The sequence below is a fragment of the Cetorhinus maximus genome, chromosome 30, assembly GCF_964194155.1.
Source record: "Cetorhinus maximus chromosome 30, sCetMax3.hap1.1, whole genome shotgun sequence".
NCBI classification, from domain to species: Eukaryota; Metazoa; Chordata; class Chondrichthyes; order Lamniformes; family Cetorhinidae; genus Cetorhinus; species Cetorhinus maximus.
In genome coordinates, this window is record NC_135908.1 from 5033838 (window position 1) to 5057008 (window position 23171).

The window sequence follows — 23171 nt, forward strand, 5'->3', positions numbered from 1 at the left end:
CAACATGCTGCCATTGAAAGAGGAGATCACAGTGAACAGCAGACAATTTTCTCCAACAGCTAAAATATTACTGTATCTGCTCACATAGTCAAACACCTTTGTGAGATCGATGAAGGTTAGTGGTCTCTTTTCACATGGCATTTCTCTTGCAGCTGCTGGACTGAGAAAATTAATTAACATTAATTGCAGATCTTCTAGTTTTGATACCACACTAAATTCGGGGTAGATGTGTTCAGCCAGGATCTGCAGTCTGACATGGGCAAATACTTTTCCCATGATGCTAAGCAAGGCAATGCCTTGATAGTTGTTGCTACAGGTGCTCCTGTTCTTGTACAGGGCCACAATCTTTGTATCACGTATATCCTGGGACACTGTGCCCTCCCTCCAGTAGGGACAGAAGTTCATGCAAATGCTGCAGGAGTGCCCATTTCCCGTATTTGTTGAGTTTAGGCTGTATAGCATCATCACCTGGAGCTTATCGCATGGCAAATGAGTCAATAGCTTTGCTAAGCTCCTCCACTGTGGGTTCGATATCCAGCTCTGCCATGACAGGCAAACTCTCCATGGTGTCTAGAGCTTCCTCAGTGACAGTGTTCTCCCTACAGTACAACTCAAGGTAGTGTTCCATCCATCTCTCCAACTGTTTATTGCAGTCGGCGATTACCTCTCATGCCTTTGTTTTCAATGGAGCTGTTTTGTTTGCTGACGGTCCCGTTACCATTTTGAACCCTTCATACATGTCCCTTGCATCTTATGTTGAAGATCTGGACATTCTGGCAAAGTTGTAACTAGTAGCCATTGGCACACGCCTAGCAGTCTTTTGGACTTTACTTCGAGCGGCTCTTAGTGCACTCAAGAGTCTTCTCACTCAGATCTCTCTTGTAATTAATGAGAACAGACTGCTTGACTTCAATAACATCAGTGATGCTAGCCTTGAACCAATCAGCATTTTTCCGTCCTTGATTCCCAAATGTTGAATATGGTAATGTAGAGGAGTCCTGAAGTATTGTCCATTTTGCTCCTGCATTCTATACTGGAATGCCAGATAGCACCTGTTCAATCGAGTCGAGGAACTGTTCGCTTTTATCTGGCTAGGCAGTATGGCTGACGGTGATTTGAAGATGACATTTTTGCTTTGAATGAAGAAACTTCAAGGGTTGCATCCTAACCCTGGTGTAATCTGTATCACAGTCAGCACTGCGGGGGTAGCTGTGCGTGTAGAGAATGCTGTTCAGAGAATCAAGTCTGGTGATGATCAGATCCAGCTGTGCCAATGCCCTGATCTTGGATGTCTCCAGTACACCTTGAAACATGGTTTGTTCTGAAAGTAGGTGTTAGTTACACAAAGCTCATGGTGGCAGCAAAACTCAAGTAGTCTCTGTGTTCTCATTTATCTTTCCCAGGGCATGATGTCTTCGGCAGAAAGGCCATGCCTCTTGATCCACGCCCACTCGTGTTGAAATCCCCAGTCGGTAAAAATGGTCTGACTTAAGAATTCCATTGATAGCAATGTCATGTTCGTCACAGAACTGTTCTTTCTTGTCTGTATTGCAGCATAACGTTGGTGCATGGAAACCCATGAGGCTAACTAGCCTTGTCTGATTTGAAAGGTGGTTGGACAGAACACGTTCTGAACCATTTGTTGGTGGCTCGGGGAGGGGTTCTACCATCGAGAGTAGTGAGTTCCTTACAGCGAAGCCTACACCTTGCTCATGCATTTCCTCTGAACTCTTTCCCTGACAGATGAACATACAATGTTTTTTCTTTCAGTGATTCCCTCTCGGCAAGCCTGGTCTTTTGTAGGAAAGCTATGTCAATTTTCAAAACAAAAACAGAATTACCTGGAAAAACTCAGCAGGTCTGGCAGCATCGGTGGAGAAGAAAAGAGTCGACATGACCCTTCAACAGAACTGAGTATAGTTAGGAGAGGGGTGAAATATAAGCTGGTTTAAGGTGGGAGGTGGGGGGAGAGAAGTTGAGGGTGGGGTGGTTGTAGGGACAAGCAAGCAGTGATAGGAGCAGATAATCAAAAGATGTCACAGACAAAAGGATCAAAGAGGTGTTGAAGGTGGTGATATTATCTAAGAAAAGTGCTAATTAAGAATGGATGGCAGGACACTCAAGGTACAGCTCTAGTGGGGTGGGGTGGAAAGACTGACAAGGTATTAGTTGTAGATTTAAAAATAATGGAAATAGGTGGGAAAAGAAAAATCTATATAAATTATTGAAAAAAACAAAAGGGAGGGGGAAGAAACGGGGTGGGGATGGGGGGAGGGAGTTTAAGATCTAAAGTTGTTGAATTCAATATTCAGCCCGGAAGGCTGTAAAGTGCCTAGTCGGAAGATGAGGTGCTGTTCCTCCAGTTTGCGTTGGGCTTCACTGGAACAATGCAGCAAGCCAAGGACAGACATGTGGGCATGAGAGCAGGGTGGAGTGTTAAAATGGCAAGCGACAGGGAGGTTTGGGTCTTTCTACAGCCATATGTCAATTTTCAGCTTATCAAGTTTCATGTCGATCACAACTGTCTTGCGCACATAATCAACCAGTTGCAAGTTGTCTGTCAATCCTGTGAACGCGGTCCTGACGTTCCAGCTTGTCAATCGAAGAGTTGACGTCTTCTTTCTTTTCAATTTGTTTTCTTTGTTTGTCTGGTTCAATGGATTCTATCCACTTGTTGAGCAGAGACTCTTAAATTCCAAGTGCCCACTGAAGCAGATGGATTGTGGCAAGTCAGCATCGTACTAGTCAGGGGCTGCCCAAATTGAGGTGGGCAGTGGTTGACCAGTGGGACATGATAGTCCCTCCCATTGTCGGAGATAGCCCGTAGCACCTGCTCACTACGCCAATTGAGTTGGGTTTATCACTCATAACTGCTGAATCCTGTGTTGTATTAATGCTCTGCAGCGAAACTGGAATGAGATGGCCCCTGTCCCTTGGGAGTCTTTGTCACATCACTTTGGCTCAACACAGCTCCACGCACATTGAAGGGAAAGCTAGATAGATATATAAAGGGATAGAAGGGATAGGGTTAGCTGAAATGGGTGGGAGAAGGCTTGTGTGGTGCCAAATGGCATATTTCTGTGTTGTAATTTCTAATTCAAAAAGTTTAAAATGTGCTCACCAAGTTAAGTTGGTTAACTTGGATAATATAAGCACCTTGAAACTTAAACATTCCTTATGTAATCCAGTCTTTCCATAGATTTTCAGCAGGTCAAGGAACAATATGCATAAGCACCCATGTATTGCCAACTCTCCCAATGAGAATGAGATTTACAGAGTGTAAATCAGATGCTGCTAATCAAAGATCAGTAGTTAGTATAACTGAAACTCGAGCATCAGTAATAAAGCATAACTGCTCATTTTTCCTTTGAATGTTTTACTAAGAGCAGTGTGACCGAAGACATTTTATTAACATAAACTAGCAACTCATTCTGTGGACTAAAGCAACTCATGAACTACAATCATATGGGGCTTTACCTCAGATTGTTGGTTAAACCCATGTCATGAACCTTGCTAAGAAAAGGAAAAAAAAGTCAGCAGAATCGTATTCAAATCATACACAAAAAGTATATCCAGAGAAAAACATAATAGCACTTATGCCATGCTTTGCGGGGCACTTCTGTGTTTAGAGGCTGTCTCTATTCTCAGGACGCATTACTTATGTGCACTTATGGGTCTCACTAACCATTGAGAGCTTTAGCTGAGCCACAGAGAACGTGTACAGGTCTCCTTAGTCAAACTTTGTAATGTCCAACATCCTTTAATGGAAGCTTATATGAAAGATTAAAAAAAAGCTGTGCCGGCAGAATGCTAACCAATTAACCCTTTAAGCGCATGCGTCGTTTTGCAAATAGTAAAGGCATATCAACATTTTCATTCAACATTTCTTTTACATAAAATGCGAACTGCTGCTCTCAGCAAGGTTACATTAATGTAAATGGTACAATGCACCATGTTACTACACACTGATAAACTCCTATGATCTCCAGCATGGAATTCAGTCTTTCAAGGTGCACTGAAGTAGTTCATAATATTTGTCATCAATTGAGAACAAATTTTGGAATTGCACCCTAAAAAGAATCTTGGAATCTAGGAGTCTTGTAAACAAAATGTAATTGAAAAAATTAATTTTGTTTCCGAGCCTTACTGCAAACAAAACACTTCAGATTCTTTCCTGGCCATCAACCAAAACACACATACAGCTCTGTTTAAAAAAAACATTACTTCAGCAATAATACTCAATTCCTAAATGTAGGTAAATTGACCCTTAACTTTAGGTTAACTAAATCTCAAATTGACTTGCAAAACCACAGCTCTCTCAATGTCCAAGTTCTCTTGCTTTTGTCCATTATTAAAAGCAAGATTTTAACTGTATAATATGCTCAACATCTCTTTTAACTGAAAACAAAAAATACTGTTGCAGCAAATAGCACGCATTGTAGCAAGAATCTGATTGTATTGTTCATTTAAAACAACCAGTTAGGCAATCGAGGCTCAAATATTCAGGTCCATGCGCTCAATGTTTTTCAGAATTAAATAACTGAAATTAAAATTGTGATCGACATTGCAGGCTTCATTCATTCAGCAAACAACTGGGGGGAAAAAAGCTCAAGTTTGGAAAGGTATATTAGCATAAAGGTGTAAGCTGCTGCTTTATGGTTACACTGTGACAAGCTTAGCGACTGCACAAAAACGCACCAAGCGGATTTCAAAAGGATGTACCCGACCCAGTAGCCAATATGTTAAATTTTCTAGGAGGCTTCAATTCGAACTAGGAGCCTCATGACCTGGAATTGTGCACTAATGGAACCTTCGCATTCCAGTCATGTTTGCTGGAACACACTTGAGTGAAACATTTTACCATCCACCTTTAGGGAATTAGAATCCCAAATCAAAATACCCAGGCACATATATGAACAATTTTCCTGTGCATTAAACTCTTTCCAGTGTGTACATTTATCATTAAATTAGCAAATGACAGCAGAGTTCACACAACTAATTAGCTTTATACTCCCAAGGCAAATGCTTGGCTTTGAATACACAGGAATTTGTTTAGCTTATTCCCTTAAATCATTCATGCTTAATTGTGTTTGCTGATCCCAAATAAATTTATAATTTAACGCTCTGAAGAAATACAGATTAAAAATATCAGTAAATGCTGCGCAACTCCTGTAACATTAATTCGGAAAAACATAATACAGATACTGGAAAAATCTGGTATTATTAACTTAGTAATGGCTAGGAATGATTAAATGAACCAATCCTATCTAAAGCATGGTTTGAGGTACTTTTGCACTGGCTGCATGGATCCTTGGGGAACGATGCCCGAACTGAAGAATCACTGCACACTGCTCTCACCAATTTATTTCAATGCTGCTTCTCCTTTCAAGTCACACCAGAAGTCCGAGAGCCACGAATCCCAGCGGAAAAAGGGAACAAATCCGTCAGTTAAATATTTAAGTAGAAACCAACAGCTCAAGACTCAAGAGTATGGTTCCACACACAAGTCAGGACTCCAGAGCTTGTGTCCTTTGAATCACAGGCTGTCATCTACTGCTAAAATGCCAGGCGTGCCTGCCTGAACCAGTGTAAATGCTGGATTTACACTGACTTGTGTCAATGACTTGTACAACTTCAGTCACCTTAGAGTAATAAACAAGAGAAAATCCTGGTGTCCATTACTACAGGTGTCAATTATGAACCACATTTATCTACATCAAGCCAGTGAGGACCGTATGCACGCATTTCATTTAAAGTCTGTTTTAATGTTGTTTAATTAGGACACCAAACTTGCAATCAATGCCTTCTCCCAAGTTATCAAATCTATACTGCTCTGCATCACCTTACCAACAGCTAAAACAATTTAATGGATCCCAACTACTGTACTTACAGGTGCTACAATCTTTCCAGTCTGTCCAACTTGCAAATCATTGGGTACAAACCCTGCATCTACTGCAGCTCGAGAAGCACCAACTGTAACAAATGTGAAAAATAATTATCAGGTGTTTCATCTTAGACCTTGCAGTAAATTTTAACACAGTGAACAGATGATTAAAATACTTGAAAAATTCAGTATAGGCTTACAAAAAGATATTTTATAAATGAGAAATCATGGTTCAAAATTGTAATGGTACCAAAACCGTAACAATTTTATCCAACTAGAAAACCAGAATTGAATTCAAAGCACGCACATCAATTCAAATTTTACTTTTAAAGGTTAGTTTATGATTTTAGTGTTGGGTATTTTCTCTTAAATGTTTGGGTAGCATCCTCTTATAAAGTGCTAACTGTGGCTCAAAGCAGATCTTTTTTCCCAAACCTCAAGATGACAGAACATTTCAGCAGCAATTTTTAAATAAATACTAGTCAATCTCCTAAGGAGTAGCACACGAAGCATCAAGGTGAAGTGTTACTTTGAAGCAAAAAATTTGGAAATGAGGGAATAGAGTTTATAATGGAAAATGTTGACAGGAAGTGCACAAAGACAAAAGATTGATAAAGCACTGTTAGATAGACATAATAAATTAGGTTATATCCAAAACTAAAACTTAAGAAGTGGGTACAACAGAAAGGAGTTTTGTGTGTGTAGGTCAGAGGCATGTAAGATCTAAGCCTATAAGCCTACCACTGTGTCTGCGAAGGAACAAATTAAAAGGAACCTCATTTTGAATTCATAAGGTAAAAAATGCTTTGCCTGGTGTCTGTTTAAGTGTATTGGTTATTGCTGCCTTAGTGGCGATTAATTTGGGAATCTGTTAAAGTTATGCATATGCCATGTGTATGTGTTTAATTTGTACTGAATTAATAAATGTTTCATTTAGTTTGATATAAAAACCTCTCAAGAATTAGCAGTCTTATTCCTGAATTTAAAGCTGCAGCTCAAAACATACCAATTGAAATTATAGGTTATGATGGTTGTTTAAAATTTCCCTCTGGGATTTTAAATAACTCAGCCTTCATCAACTGCTGTCACAACAATGACAATAACTGTGATAAGGATTTATTGGAGTACCTAATTATATTGACTTTCAATAAATTTCTAATTGAGAAAAAAAATTAATAACAAATAAGGTGCACCGTTCCCCGATAATTTTAGAACGCTATATCTTGGATCATCAGTAACTACCATTAACGACAAATTACGTTCACCTAACAATAGGAGTGAAAGGGCTGTCAAACAATGCACCCACCTGCAGCATGCAACTTATCTGCGAGGTCATACAACAACTTGAAGTTTTCTCCACTCTTTAATCCACGTCCTAGTAAACATTAAGGTAATAATATCAACTATTTAAACAGATTATACTAACAGAGAATTGCTATTAGGCCTTAATATAGCAGCAATGGTGCAACAATTTTTGGCTGCCTTATCCTTGAGGGCAAACTGCATTGTGTGGGACTAAAGTCATATGCAGACTATACTGTGTAGTAGCTGGTAATTTCTCCTCCTGAAAAATGTCATTGAAACAGTCTGGAATTTCACAGCAATCCAGCAACTTTCATGTTCATTTTCTTTCTGATGCTAGGCCACAAATAACTACAGCTATTGAATTCAATTTCACAGCTTGTCGTAGTGGTGTTTGTCGCAGTGGTGCTTGTCCAAAACCAGAACCATTAGGCTGCCATTTCCTTACCATTGTGAAACTGAATTCAAGTAACCTGTTAGCCAGTGGGCTAGTATCAGAAATGATGACCGTGAAAGTTATCCGATTGTCAAAAAAAAAAATTGATTTGCAAGACCCTTCAAGGAAGGGATAAAAGCAAAAAATGCTGAAAATACGCAGCAGGTCAGACAACACTGTTCTGATGAAAGGTCATCAACCTGAAACCTGTTTCTCTCCACAGATGCTGCCTGCCCTGCTGAGTATTTCTGGCATTGTTTGTTTTTACTTCAGATTACCAGCATCTGCAGTATGCCTTCAGTGAAGGGAACCTGTCACCCCTGCCTGGGTTGGTCCTTACATGACTCTGGTCTCACACTATGGATGGCTGACATTCAATGTTCTCTGAAGCAGCCAAGTAAGTCACTCACTCATTAAAGGAATTAGGGATGGGCAGTAAATATATCTGCAGCAAATAAAATACACACACCATATTTCACAAGTGATAGATATGAAAAACACCTTTAGATACATTTAATCCCAAAGAAATTTTGCACAAATTCATTCCAACCTAATTACTCATTTGATATAAAAAGAGAAATTGCTGGAAATAATTAGAGAATAAGGTTCATTGACCTGAAATGTTACCTCTGTTTTTCTCTGTCCACAGATGCTGCCTGACCTGCTGAGTATTTCCAGCATTTTCTGTTTTTATTTCAGATTTTCAGCACATGCAGCATTTTATTTTTGTCCAATTATTCATTTGTTATTTTGCAAAGAAGTGAATGAAAGAGCAAGAATGGCTGCAGGTAATATTTGAATATTCTTAATTCATATTCATTTATTTGAATCAAATTATTTCCCTGATAACACAACCTTGAACTCTGAGATTTGAGCCCTTAGCTGAACAAACCAAAGGCTCCCTTCATTGGATGTGGTCTATCGCACAATTGAGAAAATGGAGTAAGGTAATGGGGGATGTAAGGAAGAAGCAGAAAATCTGCAATGATACCAAAGAGCAGCTCCCAAGGGAATTGTTATGGTTTCTTTCAGATCTATAGATTATAAAAGATGTCTGTTCGTAAATCACAACTAGGAATACAAATCCAATGTCATCTCTTATAACTTGTGTTACAAGAAACTCTGGACTTCATTACATGCTTGTAACGTACACTGATCCCTCAGGTATTTGGGTGATAAATGCAAGAGTTACACATCAAAGATTAAAATATTAGGCACTATGTCACCTACTTACCCCCAGATATAACAATGCTGGCACTGGTCAGCTCTGGACGGTCACTTTTGGTCAGGCTTTGTCCAACCCACTCAGACACACCAGCTCCAGATGGGGATGAAACTAACCACGAAGATAATGGGAGGGCTTTTAGAAAGGATAGTATGGAAAGCACTATACAATATATATGAGAAATCGTCTTTTTAGGAAAACCGGTGTGTGCCAAAGCACACAGAAGGCAGCTGTTATTTACCTGAAATAAACTTTGTACGCTGATACAGTGCCTTTCATGTCTTAGAACATCCTGAAACTTTTCACAACCAACTACCTCTGAACTGTAGTCATTGCTGTTGTATAGGTAAGCACAGCAGCCATTTTGACACAGCAAGCCTCCTCAATAAGTAAATTCGACAAATGGCAGGTTAACGTGTTTTGACGGTGTTGGTTGAGGGATGGAGGCTGACCAGAAGAAATTCTAACTCTTCTTTGAACAAGGGCACAGGCTTATTTATGTTGAGGGGAAAATGGCCTCTGTTTAACTTCTCCTCCAAAAGACCTAACCTCCAATCATGTGCACATTCTCAGTACTGCAAAGTGTCAGCTCAGATACTGTGCTTAAATCTCAGAGCTGGACTTGAACCCATAAACTTCTGACTCAGAGGTGAGATTGCTGCCGCTTTACAATGGGTATAAAGACTGAACTCGTAAATACTGCAATTGTCATCTCCCAACAATGACTGATTTTCACCATATAAAAAGATCCAGCATTTAGTTTATAGAAGTTTTTATACAGCATTTCATATGTGATACAATTCATTGCTCTCCATCCTCCAGTGCTGGCTAAAGATGGCTAATCGTAGAGACTTAAATATACACACCAATTAAACTGACTGCCTGATTGTACATTAGTTACAAGACTACACATGGCCAGTTATTTCTTAAAACAACACTAAAGAGGAACTCAAGCCCAAATAAATTTACCTTTGTGAGAAATTAGTGCTCTTTAAACCAAGGAGAGAGTGTAACTTATTTTGTCATTTACCTTTTTCAGAACTTGCATCTCCTCCATTCACAGAAGCAGCTTCGAACGATGTGCCTCGCACAGAGAACACTTTCACTTCATCACCAGATTTCACTGTGCACAAAGCATTTCCTACGAAAAGTCAAGAGTTAAGAACTGAAAAATAGTTACTGAAGAGAAAAAAGGCTGAGACTTCAATCTGGACTTTTGAAACCCAAATCTTCTAAAACTCCAAAAAGCCAATTTTGATTTATCATTACTTTTAAGCACATGTTTAGGAATACGTCCTCAGAAGAACTGGTTTCTCGCTAAATATGATGGGAGCACATATTCAAGACCTGAACCATTACTGGTTAATAATCAACTGCATGGGTTCAAAACAGTTTAATTGATGAGGAAGTTACGCAGTTAAATATTTTTCTTTCCAAAACTAAGCAGTGTGGTTGATGGAACAAAGAAAGTGAAGCAATAGTGCCACGCATGGGGTCTACTTGGTTCAAACAGTAGTCAGAGGTACTTAACAGCCACCGCACATTTGAAATATCATTTAGACTTGCTATTTTTTTTAAAATTCAGCTGTAGCAACTTAGCTCCAGGCACAATCTAAAATATTTTTCTTTGACTTAAAGGTGTGTTCTTTCTGTCACACACTAAGATGACATGTGGGCCAACAATCAATCACTGAATAGAATTTTTAAGCTCTTGCCCATGGATACTCACTTTAAATTGAGGAACATTTCTGTTGGGCATGCAGGAGCCTAAAACTTCAGATTTATCACATTCTGATGGTATACACTGGAATGATTGTGCATGCTTTGAATCAAAAATTATGTTTCCAAATTTACGATCCTGACTCATGAACTACTTCAAAGTGAAATGAAAAGCACGTTGCTGACCAGCATAACCATTTGTTCAAATTGTCTGAACAAATGGAAGCCCTGATAGCAACATTTTACTGCCGAAGGCATAGTGCAAAGCCACCTCATGAGGTAATACCTCCCTGCTTCCCGAGGAAGGTACACTACAATGTTGCTTATGGAGCCAGGGCTATATTTCAAGATAGCACTCAAGACCAAACATATTCCATTCATTTCTCACCAAATGCTCCTACCTTGCCGCAATCCCCCACGCCACCCATTTCATCCTCTTCTTGGTCTACTCTGTGGCTAAACTCAACAGTGCAGAGTTTGCTCTGGGTAACAATGAACTGAAGACCAAGTTCCTCCCAATATTCAATCATTGTTGAACATGCTTATTTGTTATTAAGCTCCACAAACTTCAACTCACTTAAAATCTACATACGAACATATGAATTAGGAGCAGGAGTAGGCCATTCAGCACTTCAAGCCAGCTCTGACATTTGAGAAGATCATGGCTGATCTGATTATGGCTTCAACTCCACTTTCCTGCCTAGTATACCCTTTGACTCCCTTGTTAGTCAAGGATCTATCTAACTCTGTCTTAAAAGTACTCAATGACCCTACCTCCACTGCTCTCTGGGGAACAGAATTCCACAGACCCACAAACCCTCAACCCCATCTTAAATGGGAGGCCCCTTATTTTAAAACTGTGTCCCCTAGTTCTATTCTCTCCAATGAGGGAAACATCCTTTCAGCAGCCGCCTTGTCGTCCCCTCAGGATCTTAAATGTTTCAATAAGATCAACTCTCAATCTCCTAATCTGTCACTCACATTCTATTGCACATCAAGTTGCCTAACTTTGTCAACCTCAAATGGCTCCCTACCTTTTACAATCCCTCCAAGCTCTACTCACCCCTTTTATGCCTAAGTCCCATCCCTCACCCACCACTCTTCTAAACCTGGGCTATGAGCCATAAACCCCTACTCAAAATCATCAGTGGAACAGTCTTCAGCTTTTACAGCACTGCACTTCAATGCTTTTCTGAAGTGACTCTACTTTGTTGCACCCCATGTTCAAACTCCACAAAACCCATCTCCTTGGCCTCACCTTCAGTTCAATTCTCTAACATCCCGGTCCCTGATCCGATGAACAAACATCTCCTTCCATGTACGTTTTGGACGTGCATTAGAAGCTGTCACTGCATACAAGGGTAGCAGCGATGTAAGTTGTTGCAGCAAATGAAGCATGAAATATATTAGCCTGGTCTTAACAGTGAAAGTAACTAATGACAGTTGCTACTGTATTCTAATACCAGGCATTGCTACAATTTAGGGGTAAATAAAAGGCTGTGTAGCAGATGAAAGGAATGCAACAACATAACCTCAAGCATATATCTGTTTGGTTCCATGCCAGTTTCCTTTCTATAATGCACGAGAACACAAATAGCTCAAAGCACTTCAAAAAAGTCAGATTTTACATTCAGTAAAAATGTGTAGTAACTAATTACAAGTCATTTATATCCTTGAAACATCATGTCATTGACAGAGTTCACCTTGTACCTACCTGCGTAGATAGTTCTAACAAATGTATCTGGGGCTTTAATTTCAATGATGTCAGAGATGGCAGCGACATCAAGTTTAGCAGCTATTCTAGGTATAAGATTCTGTAAACAAATGAAAAGTTGAAAATAAACTTTCCGAATTAACTACAAAATCAAATGTGTTATTTTTAAAAAGTCAAACCAAATTTATTTTGTTACTTTTTTTTTTACTGTGAGGACAAACTTTAGGGAAAATCTGAGCATAATAATTGCTGGTGGGAAAACAACCTGTCCCAGCTTTGTGCCAACATCATTTCCTAACAGGTTGCTCTTGCACTGGAAGGTAGGACACCATTATCCAATTCCGCTCTACATCCCTGGGCTGCATGCTGCCCTCAACCAGTAGTAGTAAAAATTTGCTGGACATTGTTGTTAATAGGATCATGTTGTGTACAAAACAGCTGCCATCTTAGTCCACACAACAGTACTCAAAACCTTCCTTTCTCTGCTCAAGTGTTGGGTTGATTCTTAGTAGGCCTGCTCAGTAGTCCTTTAACAGGAAGTTTTTAACAGAGTCTTTCTACTTTCAATGAGTGCTCTTTGAAGTGGAATAGTGCTCTGTATACTGAATCACAATGTATACACGCGTTCATTTTTGTTTATATTTACTAAATTCTCAATAGATTGCACCTCATTTTGTTCCTGATGTCCATACAGGCCTTATATTCTTTCAAAAAATTGCAATCTTAGTTTACCCCTACTTCCTTTGTGTTACATTAGAAATGTCACGTTGAAAGCCTGAGCACAAAGTAATTTTCAAGTGGGAAAAGGGCAGTTAATTATGATATTGCCGGGAAACATGGAGAATGATGGAATGCATCTAGGGAGAAGGGCAGAACTAATCCAATAAAATACAACTTATGAAATATAATGCACTGTGTAATGCACTGTAATTCAATTGGGATGCCATTAAGCCAGTGAGTTGATAGCTCCAAGACAAGATGAAGTATTGCAGAAAAATGCTACAGGAAGTGTTATAGCAATTCAAGTGGCTCAGTTAAAGAACTAGAGGGGCTGATCAACCATGTGCAACATTAAACTTTTCTCTATATGAGCAAGTGTGCATTTTTCTTTTCCATAAACATCTGTCAGATTAGAGGCTAAAATAACTGGTAGAAGGATTAGAGGGGTGTTGAGGAGATTTCTCACCCAGACGTTGGTAGGGGTCTGGAACTTACTGATGGAAAAGGTGGTATTGTAAGAAATTGGGGTATTTCATAAACAGATTTTTACTGCATTTTATGAGATTAGCTAAACAACATTGATTCTTTCTCTGGAAAGAAAATTTCTAAACACTTGGACCTCTGAACAGTCTTCAGAAACAGTAAGGTCACTTGGTTCAGGCTGCCATGTTGACATCCCTAAGCTGGTAGGATGGCACTGTATAACTCCCCTTATCTAAGTAAGTGTTTAGAAAGGGCCAGGATTATCCTTAGCAAGGTGTAAACAAAAAAGCTGACCTCAAGCAGGGTGACGAACAAGGAGGGTAGTAACCACCCTGACATTTTGAGTACCTGTCCTCTATCCATTGGCCAGAATAGTTAGATAGATCATTGACACTGGGTAAGCTACCAGCCCCCCATATATGAGGAGGTTCTGCTGAGAGATCGTATACTTAAAGTGGCTCAGTTATAGAACCAGAGGGGCTGATCAACCATGTGCAACATTAAACTTCTCCCAAGTGGGCATTTTTCTTTTCCGTAAACGTCTGTCAGATTAGAGGCTAAAATAACTGGTAGAAGTGTTAGGGGGGTGTTGAGAAGGTTTCTCAACCAGGTGGTGAGGGGCTGCTGAGGTGCTGGTGAGGTGGCAGTGTTCGTTGGGCAGCTGCCTTCTTCAGATGTAAGATGGACCAGAGGAGGAGGAGAAAGATCGAGGGAAGAGGTTCCTAACACTTTGACTAGAGAGCGAAATGTTATTATCACAAGCTGTTACAGGTCATATATTTTTTCTGCCTAATTAGTTAACATATCATATCTAAACTGTTGTTTCTTAAGAAACTTAATAAACTATCTTAAAATTGCTTATGACCAGTCGGCGTCTGCGGGCCCGACTCCAAAATTCTTACAGTATAGAGGCAGAAACCCTCATCACATTTTAAAAAGTACTTTAATAAGCACAGGAAGTGCCATAACCTACAGTGCGACAATCCAAGAGCTGGAGGGTGGAATAGGTTGGAAAGCTCTTTTTTGGCCAGCACAGACACATATAGCCCAAATGCTCTCCTTCTATGCCATAAATTTCTATGATTTGGTTCTGAGTTGTTACAATTAGAATCTTACAGCACAAATAGACCTTTCAGCCCATCTTGTCTGTGCTGACTCTTTAGTAAAGCTATCCAATTAATGCCACTCCCCTGCTCTTTCCCCATAGCCCTCTAATTATTTTCCCTTCAAGTATTTATCCAGTTCTATTTTGAATGTTACTACTGAATCTACTTTCTTACAGGCAGTGCATTTCAGAATACACACAAACTGCTTATCTGGTATCATAAATCCAGTTTTTTAGGGTTCAGATCTGGTGGCCTGCCTATGGACACCTGATGTTGGAGCAGCAAAGTTATTGGAATGTAACATGCAAGATCTAAGTTGAAAAGTCATTCAACAAAAAAAACATTTTCAGGGATCAGATAAACTTGTATTTATTCTGTGGAAAATACTTTTATTTTCAGTCACCCACATTGATATTCCTTTATAGTAAATTAATATTAAAGTCACATATAAATAGGTGTATAGATGACAATAAGCACCAAGCACATTGCTTCAATGTTATTAAATTAGTAAATGTTAAGCAACAAGTGCCAAGACCTTATCGCCTTCAATACTGAATGGTTTATTTTGTTAAAATGGCTAAAACATTAACTGACCTCTTTCTAAGCCTAATGTTCATGGACTCAAATGGTTAGGATAATGGGTTGCTGAGTTATGCAGGTTACTATGACCGATCCCTAATTTCTGCTGAATTTGTTGAATGCTAGATTTTGCTAGTTTAGCAGGAGTGCTGCATCTGATCTTATCACCTGAAAGTTAGGATGAAGAGAAGAAAAATGTGACACTGGATGGACTAACTATGCAAAGGCAACAGATTATTTGGTTTATTTCACTCACCAAAAAGAACCCTTACCCCTCTAACACTCAATGCACATATGTATGTGCATCGTTCTATAGGAATAGCTGGTTTAAATCTCATTGTTCAAAAATGCATGAAATTATGGAGCAATTAATCTAACATCCTCAGTGGGGAAACTGCTCAGAAGTACACAATTCCACTTTACTTAAATGATTAGAGACAAACTTGGCAATCAAGTGGATTTTGAAGTTAACTAAACAATGCACATTTTAAGCCTAAAAATTGGCATGTAATGTTACAAAAACTAAACTTTCTTGCAAGTGGATCTGTTTTTTAACACAATTTTTAAAAATACTTCAGAAAGAGTCATTCTCCTGGCATAATTAAGAATAAATCAATTTATTCCCACACAAATCAAAATTTTGTTCAAAGTACATCTTATAGTGCTTTGCTGATAAGCTAGTTTGAATTGAGATTCTAAGTAAAATGAAATGGATTTAAAAGAACTGCCTGATGGTCTCACCCAGAGTGCCACATGGAATAGCTGAGGTGAATAGTATTGATGCATTTTAAGGGAATCTAGATAAGCACGAGGCAAAAAGGAATAAAGGTTATGCTTATAGGATTAGATGAAGTAGGGTGGAAGAAGGTATGGGTGGAGGATAAACCCTGGCATAGGCTTACAGACAGGTCATTTGGCCCAGTGTAAGTTCTATGTACTGTCTCGCTAATAGCACGTAACTCACCTTTCCAAAGGCAGAAGCTCCTGCACATATGTGTGTGAATTTAAATTGCTTATGTGTAGCCAGCACCAGTGGCGTCAGCTCCTCTGTCAACGATACAAAAAGCAGAATATTAAAAACACCAATGAGCAAGCAGCAGACATGCACGTAAGAAAATATAAAAAATTAAGTATGCCATCAAGTGAAGCAAGAAATTTTAACAAATGAAAATTTGGAGCCTAGCACATGTTTATACCTCTTAAATAACTTACTAGTCTTCTAGTCATTTGGTTCCTATCCTGTCTTCACCGCTGTTGTAGAGCTTTGCCACATGCCTGCTATCTAATGCTATGGTGGACAGATTTATTACCACATGGTCGGAAATACTGAAATGTACAGTATGTGTTATCACTAGGTTATTTATTGTGTCATAGCCTTCAGGTCATCTACAGAGGGTGTCAACTTACATAAAGAACTCACAGAAAGCTGTTCGGCTTTGCTCTCCTTAGAGCCAAGACAAAGGTGTGCAAGTCCTCATCAGAAAACTGCTCTTTGCTGATGATGCCACACTAATATTCCATACTGAGCAACACCTGCAGCAGCAAATGGACAGGCTTTCTCACACTTGTAAAGAGTTTGGTTTGACCAGCAGCATCAAGAAGACATGTCATGGTCCAGGGTGTTACCATACCGCCGTCTATCAGCATTGACAATGTGGCACTGAAGGTTGTTGATAGCTTCACATATCGAGGCTCCGCAATCATCATTAATCTGTCACTTGGTGCTAAAATCAACACATGCATTGCAAAAGCTGCAACTGTCATGTCCAAGATGTGTCAGAGAGCATGGAACAAAAGCAAACTGATCAAGAACATCAAAATGCAAGACTACCAAGCCCAAGTTGTCAGCACACTCCTTTACGGTAGTGAAATCTGGACAACACATGCTAGGTAGGAAAAAAGGCTAAACAGTTTCAACCTTCGCATCTGACATATCCTCAGCATCTCTTGGCAGGACAGGGTCACTAGCTGAGGTCCTGGAGCATGTTAATTCCATCAGTATACACTCATTGCTAATCCAATAATATCTGTGCTGGCTCAGCCCATGTTCATCAGATGGACGACAGCTATACACCCAAAGACCTTCTGTATAGTGAATTGGCCACTGGGTCACGACCTCCTAGGTGTCCACATCTCCACTACAAGGACACCTGTAAACGAGATATGAAGATGGTGAACATTGACACTGACAACTGGGAGGCAGTCACAGACGATTGTGACCTCCGGAGGTTGACTGTTTGGAAGGGCATTGAAAGAGGGTGAGCAGAAATGAAAAGCTCAGCTAGCCGAGAAGAGGCTCCAGAGGAAACAGAATAGTGCACCTTCTCATCCCATTGAGTCACCTGCAAAGACTGCCATGCCCAAGTGGACTCCTGAACCACAGCAGGCAATGCTTAACACAGAGTGACTCACCACAATGCAAGCCATCGTCTCATGAGGCCACCTGTTATGACATCCAATAATAACTTTCAGACAGGGTAATTTAAACTATGAAAAAAACACACCAGTTATGCAGGTACAGTACACAAACTCAACATCACAAGAAAACAATTGAACAAAAGGTCATTCGACCTTTTAAGCCTGCAACTTCCAAGGACCATGCAAAATCTACCACAACCATGAACTAAACCCTGCCCCAATTGCTTCACTTCCTGTCTCAAGCTCTTCATTACTAAACCCCAAGTAAAGGGCTCAAAGGACCAACGTTCACAGTTCCACCACTCAGTCAACTGTCCTCCATGGATGATACTCATCTTCTAACCCCAGGAGCAGCCCATAGCATCAGAAATAAACACTTTGGTCTTTACTTAGCTCTAAAATCTTCAAGCCCATTCTCAACCAGACATTTATTGAGCAATTTTTTTTGGAAGAGTTAATCTACACAGCAATAACTGGGTTTTCTGTTTATCATGTTAACCAATGTGTGTCCAGAAACAAGGGGAAACCAAATCCTCTTGTATCGCTAGTCTCAAGGTCAGTGAATTTTGTACCAGCATATTCCAGTTACACAATTAGAGCCCAAAATACTCTGTTGCTTAGTTATACATGAGTTTTAAAGAAGTGAACTGTACTGCCCTTCAAACCTCCTTTCTCCAATAAAAAAATGCTCACCTTTGTGATTATTTCCTTGCAACTTATAGCCTCAAGTCTAATTAAACAGTAGTACTTTTGAAAAAATGCTAAACATTAAACAAGATACTTTAATTATATTCTACATGTGGAATGTTGAAGGAGTGCAACCATTTTGTTTTAAATATTTTGCCAAACAAAAAAAATGTCACAGATCCATCTTATTCTCATTATACTTTTAAGATAGAGTAAATGTTATGTCCCCAAATCACTGAAGATAGTCATTAGTATCCAACTCATTTTTAAAAATAAAATCAAACTCTACTGTAGTATCACAAAAGCAAAATACTGTGGATGCTGGAAATCTGAAATAAAGCCAGAAAATACTGCAAATACTCAGCAGGTCTGGCAGCATCTGCGGAGAGAGAAACCAACCTACTGTTATATCCATACCCACCTGCTAGAAAACCTTTGAATGTGTCATTCTCAGCCACTAGAATCTTCTTCACACCCTGCACTTTACTGACCTCTTCTACAACCTGTAAAAAATAAGCAAACGTCAGCTTTCAATACAGTCCCAGAAAAACAAAGCAAGACTGGCAAAAGAAGTCTGCAAACAATCCCTGGGTCATATTAAAACACCACTGTGGCATGTAAATACTCTCTGTCTGTCTCTCTCTCCTCCTTTATGTCAGAACTTAAAACCTACTATTTTGACCAAGCATTGTGTCATCTGCCCCAATATCTCCTCCTTTGGCTCAGTGTCAAATTTTATCTATTAGATTACACTCCTGTGAAGCACCTTGGGACATTTTATCACATTAAATGTGCCATATCAATGCAAGTTGTTGCAGTCAGTCAAGTCTCAGAGGTAATAGTTAATAATATAACAGCGACTCTAATCTGCACAAATCTTTGAAAGATATGCAAATAAGGTTCAGCAATCTGGTCTTACCTTGCTACAATTTGTGCCGGCAACCAAGCAGCAAACATCTCCACCCAGCTGTTTGGCTGCTGTGATGGCATTGAGGGTAATGGGAGTCAGCTTTTCATTATTGTGCTCTGCTAGTACGAGGGTGCTCTGAAATCGTTGCAGGTAGCAGATCTAGAAAAGAAAAGAAGAATCTTACAAACTCTTGTCCTTTATGTTAGGTACACAGGAACCGGAGGAGGCCATTTAGACCCTTGAGGTTGTTTACCATTCAATGACATGACAGATATGCGACTGAACTCCATGTACCCACCTTTTCCCCATAACCCTTAATGTCTTTGGTTAACAAAAATCGAACAATCTCAAATCTAAAATTAATCAATCTAGTATCAATTGTCATTTGTGAAGAGAATTCCAAGCTTCTACCATTCTTTGCATCTAGAAAGGTTTCCCAATTTCACTGCTGAAATGTCTGGTTCTACTCTCCAACCAACAGAACTAGTTTCTCTCAAACTACACTATCTGTTTCCCTTAATATCCTAAAAACTTTGACCAAATCAAAGTTGGAAGTGAAGAACAGTGAAATTTGTGATATTATAATACTTCAGAAAGCCATGAGGATGGAGATTTGAACTGCCACTAAGTTATGTAATATTGGTACCAATACACAAAGGAAAAAATATAGGGAATTGAGTTAATACACTTTAATGTTGAACGATATTCCTGTGTGACATTTAGTCACATCAAACTGCTCCCAAGTGACAGACCTGTAACCATATGTTAGATAGTTCAAAGTGCTCTCTCCAAACACAAACCACATTTAAAGAGGAAACCTACTGTTGGGGTGTTTGCTATAATAGAACTTCATCTATTTCTCACTCTTCTACTCTTTCAAAATATGATGTGGGATAAGTCCACGTGTGAGAACAGACAGGACCTCAGTTCAACGACTCATCCCGGAATACGAAAAGCCCAAGGTCAGTATTTGAGCAAACACTAGCTCTCATTGTCAACATCAGGTTTCAGTGTTGTTGTGCCAGTAGCTGATGTCATCGCCAACACTAAGTCTCAGTATTGTTGATCCACAAGGACATTCAGGCTAAATGATTAATGACTGCGGCATCATTACTGCAGACTTGTGAAATAACTTGGAAGTTAATTACTGAAACATTTTCTGGTAATTGGATGATGTATCTTCCTTCCTAATTCAAACAATTGTGTGCAAATACACTGGCACCCCTCTCTAACACTGCTCACTGTAGCGTGGAGCTCTGTATAACACGGGTCTGTCTCAGACTCCCAAAATTTTCATTTAAATAAGACTTGACCAATATGGTATTAACCACATGTCAGAAAGGCTTCCAGCTTAGTAACTAAGCTCTTCTGAGGCAGTAAAGGAATTTCAGTTAACCTCTGCACTGCATGCCAGGAAAAGGCAAACCTGATAGTGCTGCTACTGGCTGCCCAGTAAATTCTTCAGGATAGTGTATATATATGTAAACATTAAGAATGAAGAGGAGTGGGCTTAACTGTGATCCCCTATATGCTTGAAGAGACTACAGACGCTCATTATTTGGCAAGAGCCATGTCTACTATAGTGAGCACCACAGAGTTAAGTGCCTGATCTTGGACACCCATCCACAAGTTGGCAAATCCAAACGTCTGGTCTGTAGCTTGCTACCTGTGAGCAGAGGCAGCTCACTAGGCAGTTCACTACTCAACACAGATTCTCATATTGTAGGGAAGCTGCTCTTGGTCACATCCCACAAGTACCATCATCAGATGATAACTAACATCTGTAGAATAGGTCCCCAGCATGGATCGCCACTATGAAGAGTGGGAAACAATTAGAGGCACTTTACCTCAAGCTTCACTCTTGCAGTCCATGATGATGTCTGAGCTCCTTAAAATGTTTAAATGTTTATTACAAAAAATGTTAGGTAACAAAGTTTAATCAGCAGCAGCAACAAGTAAGGAAAAAGAGGCTCAGGAAATTGACTGGCTTTATCAGACAAGAGATTAAGAGGCGATATGAAAAGCTGGTACAGCTTGGATAGAAATTGGACAACTTCCAGTGATTATGGTGGCGCAAACGGGGTACTGTAAGATTAAATGCAAAATATTTAGAACATAGAACAAGGCTGTGGAATGCACTGTCAGAGTTAAAGGCCAAAGCTGACCATGTTGGCACTGCAAAAGACATTAGAAAGGCTGTTGAAAGCAAAGGGAATAAAGGGATTTGCGAACTTAGTGGGAATGTGGGATTAAGCCACTGCTTGCATTATGGATAAACATCGACTCTTTGTGGTGGGCTAGCCTGTTTCCGTATTTTGCTCTCTATGACTCAGTTAATTGCTGGGGGCCTGAAGATGTAAGGAAATTATAATGGAGTACTAAATTACAATTATCCATAAGTTTAATATTCCTTGGAAAAGGTGTGGTAACTGATCAAGGATAAAATTGAACATTAACCTATGTTTTTTTTAATTGTCCTCAGATATTTGTTTTCCTGACAAACCACTTCAGAAGCCCCAAGAGTCAACAACAGAATGTGGAACTGGAGTCACATGTAAATCAGAGCAGAGATTCTTATCTTTGACAAACGTTAGTGAACAAGTTGTGCTTTTTTTTGGCAACAATTCAGCAGTTTTCAAGCTTGTGCTTTCTGAAGTTACCCCGTAAACAATCAGGTTCCTTCAATCATTTTCACGACTTGCCACATCATGATTTTAACACTCAGCCCGGGATTGCTACCACCGGTGTGCTACTGTGTTCATGTTACACAGGCAAAAAACTCAATCAGGGCTCTCATATTTGCAATGATGCTTATAAAAGTGAAAAGTCGTAACTTCTGCACATCTGTCCATGTAACCCCAGCTTTATTCAGGTCAATAGGTTTGCAATTACGTCATTTGTTTTTCTTCTAACTGGTCTGACCTTGGGAATATTGACAGGATTCCTCACCATTTGTCACCAGGCAAGATTTTTTTTCCCCTTATTTGTTCTCAATTTGAATGAAGGGGGTAGTAAGGAGAGAGGAGAAAAAAAATTACCTAATGCAAGTACCAACCTTGTTATTAAAGGATCATAATCCCAAACCACACACACTATACAGCTATCTCCAAACCCTTCTAACCCACCTACCAATTTTGCACTCCTTATTTAAAGGGGTATTGCCTGGAAAAGGGAGTGGAATTATGTATCTCCTTCATCACAGCATGAAATCCAACTAGAAGGATCCTGGATCGCATGTGCCAGCTCTGACTCCACTTTGTCAAAGAGAGCGACAGATTTGAGAGATCCAGTTGCTTCTCAGTAAAATCAGAACTTGGTGCAATGTGAATTTAGAAAAACATTTAAAATACAAAAGCAAAGCACACACGAACTCACATATGGATTATTTTAAGTCACACCACCACATGCATGGTAACATGGAAAACTGATGTAGAGGTAGAATCAGATCCAAGACACATGAAAGAGTTTCACTGGGCTTAGCAGCACATCACATGCAGCAGAATTCGGCCAGATTGTGATACCAGGTTTAAAAAAAGCTCAGCAACCCAGTTAGCCCCGAGCATACCGTGAACTCACTGAACTATCTTCAACATTACACTTGTGAGAGAGCAGATACGTGGGCTTGTGCCCTGAAAATATGCACAGAACTATTTATAAAGCCCTATGAAGATCTGAAGAAGGGTCTCCATCTCAAACTGACTCCGAGGTGCAGACACACCCCTCAAGAGTTGTAATGTTCGGCGTTCAATCCTCACTATGGAATGGAACACATACTCCACACTGATACTTTAGTAAGGAAGCACTTATCAATAGTCATGTGATAGCACAGAACTTGAGTATTGCTCGTAATTCGCAAGAATACCAAACACAAAGGGAGCAACAACCTGTACCGCATGAGAAGAGAGTACTGATTGGTTGGCACGTGGACTCTGATTGGTAGAGGCATTGACTTGAAGAATGCACCGGTTGATGGTGACTGACAGTTAAT

The 23171-nt window shown here is 39.6% G+C and overlaps 1 protein-coding gene across 1 annotated transcript in view; it reads right to left on the reverse strand.

Moving 5' to 3' along the window:
- The window catches only part of etfa (electron transfer flavoprotein subunit alpha), a 46309-nt gene that overhangs the window by 18696 nt on the left and 4442 nt on the right, over positions 1–23171 (reverse strand). Inside the window, exons 2-9 of the mRNA XM_078532317.1 lie at positions 19193–19342; positions 18695–18776; positions 16133–16215; positions 12281–12380; positions 9878–9988; positions 8857–8958; positions 7191–7259; positions 5891–5973 (exon numbers count right to left, since the gene is read on the reverse strand). Of these exons, the coding sequence (XP_078388443.1) occupies positions 5891–5973; positions 7191–7259; positions 8857–8958; positions 9878–9988; positions 12281–12380; positions 16133–16215; positions 18695–18776; positions 19193–19342 (780 nt within the window). The remainder of the gene's footprint in view (positions 1–5890; positions 5974–7190; positions 7260–8856; positions 8959–9877; positions 9989–12280; positions 12381–16132; positions 16216–18694; positions 18777–19192; positions 19343–23171) is intronic.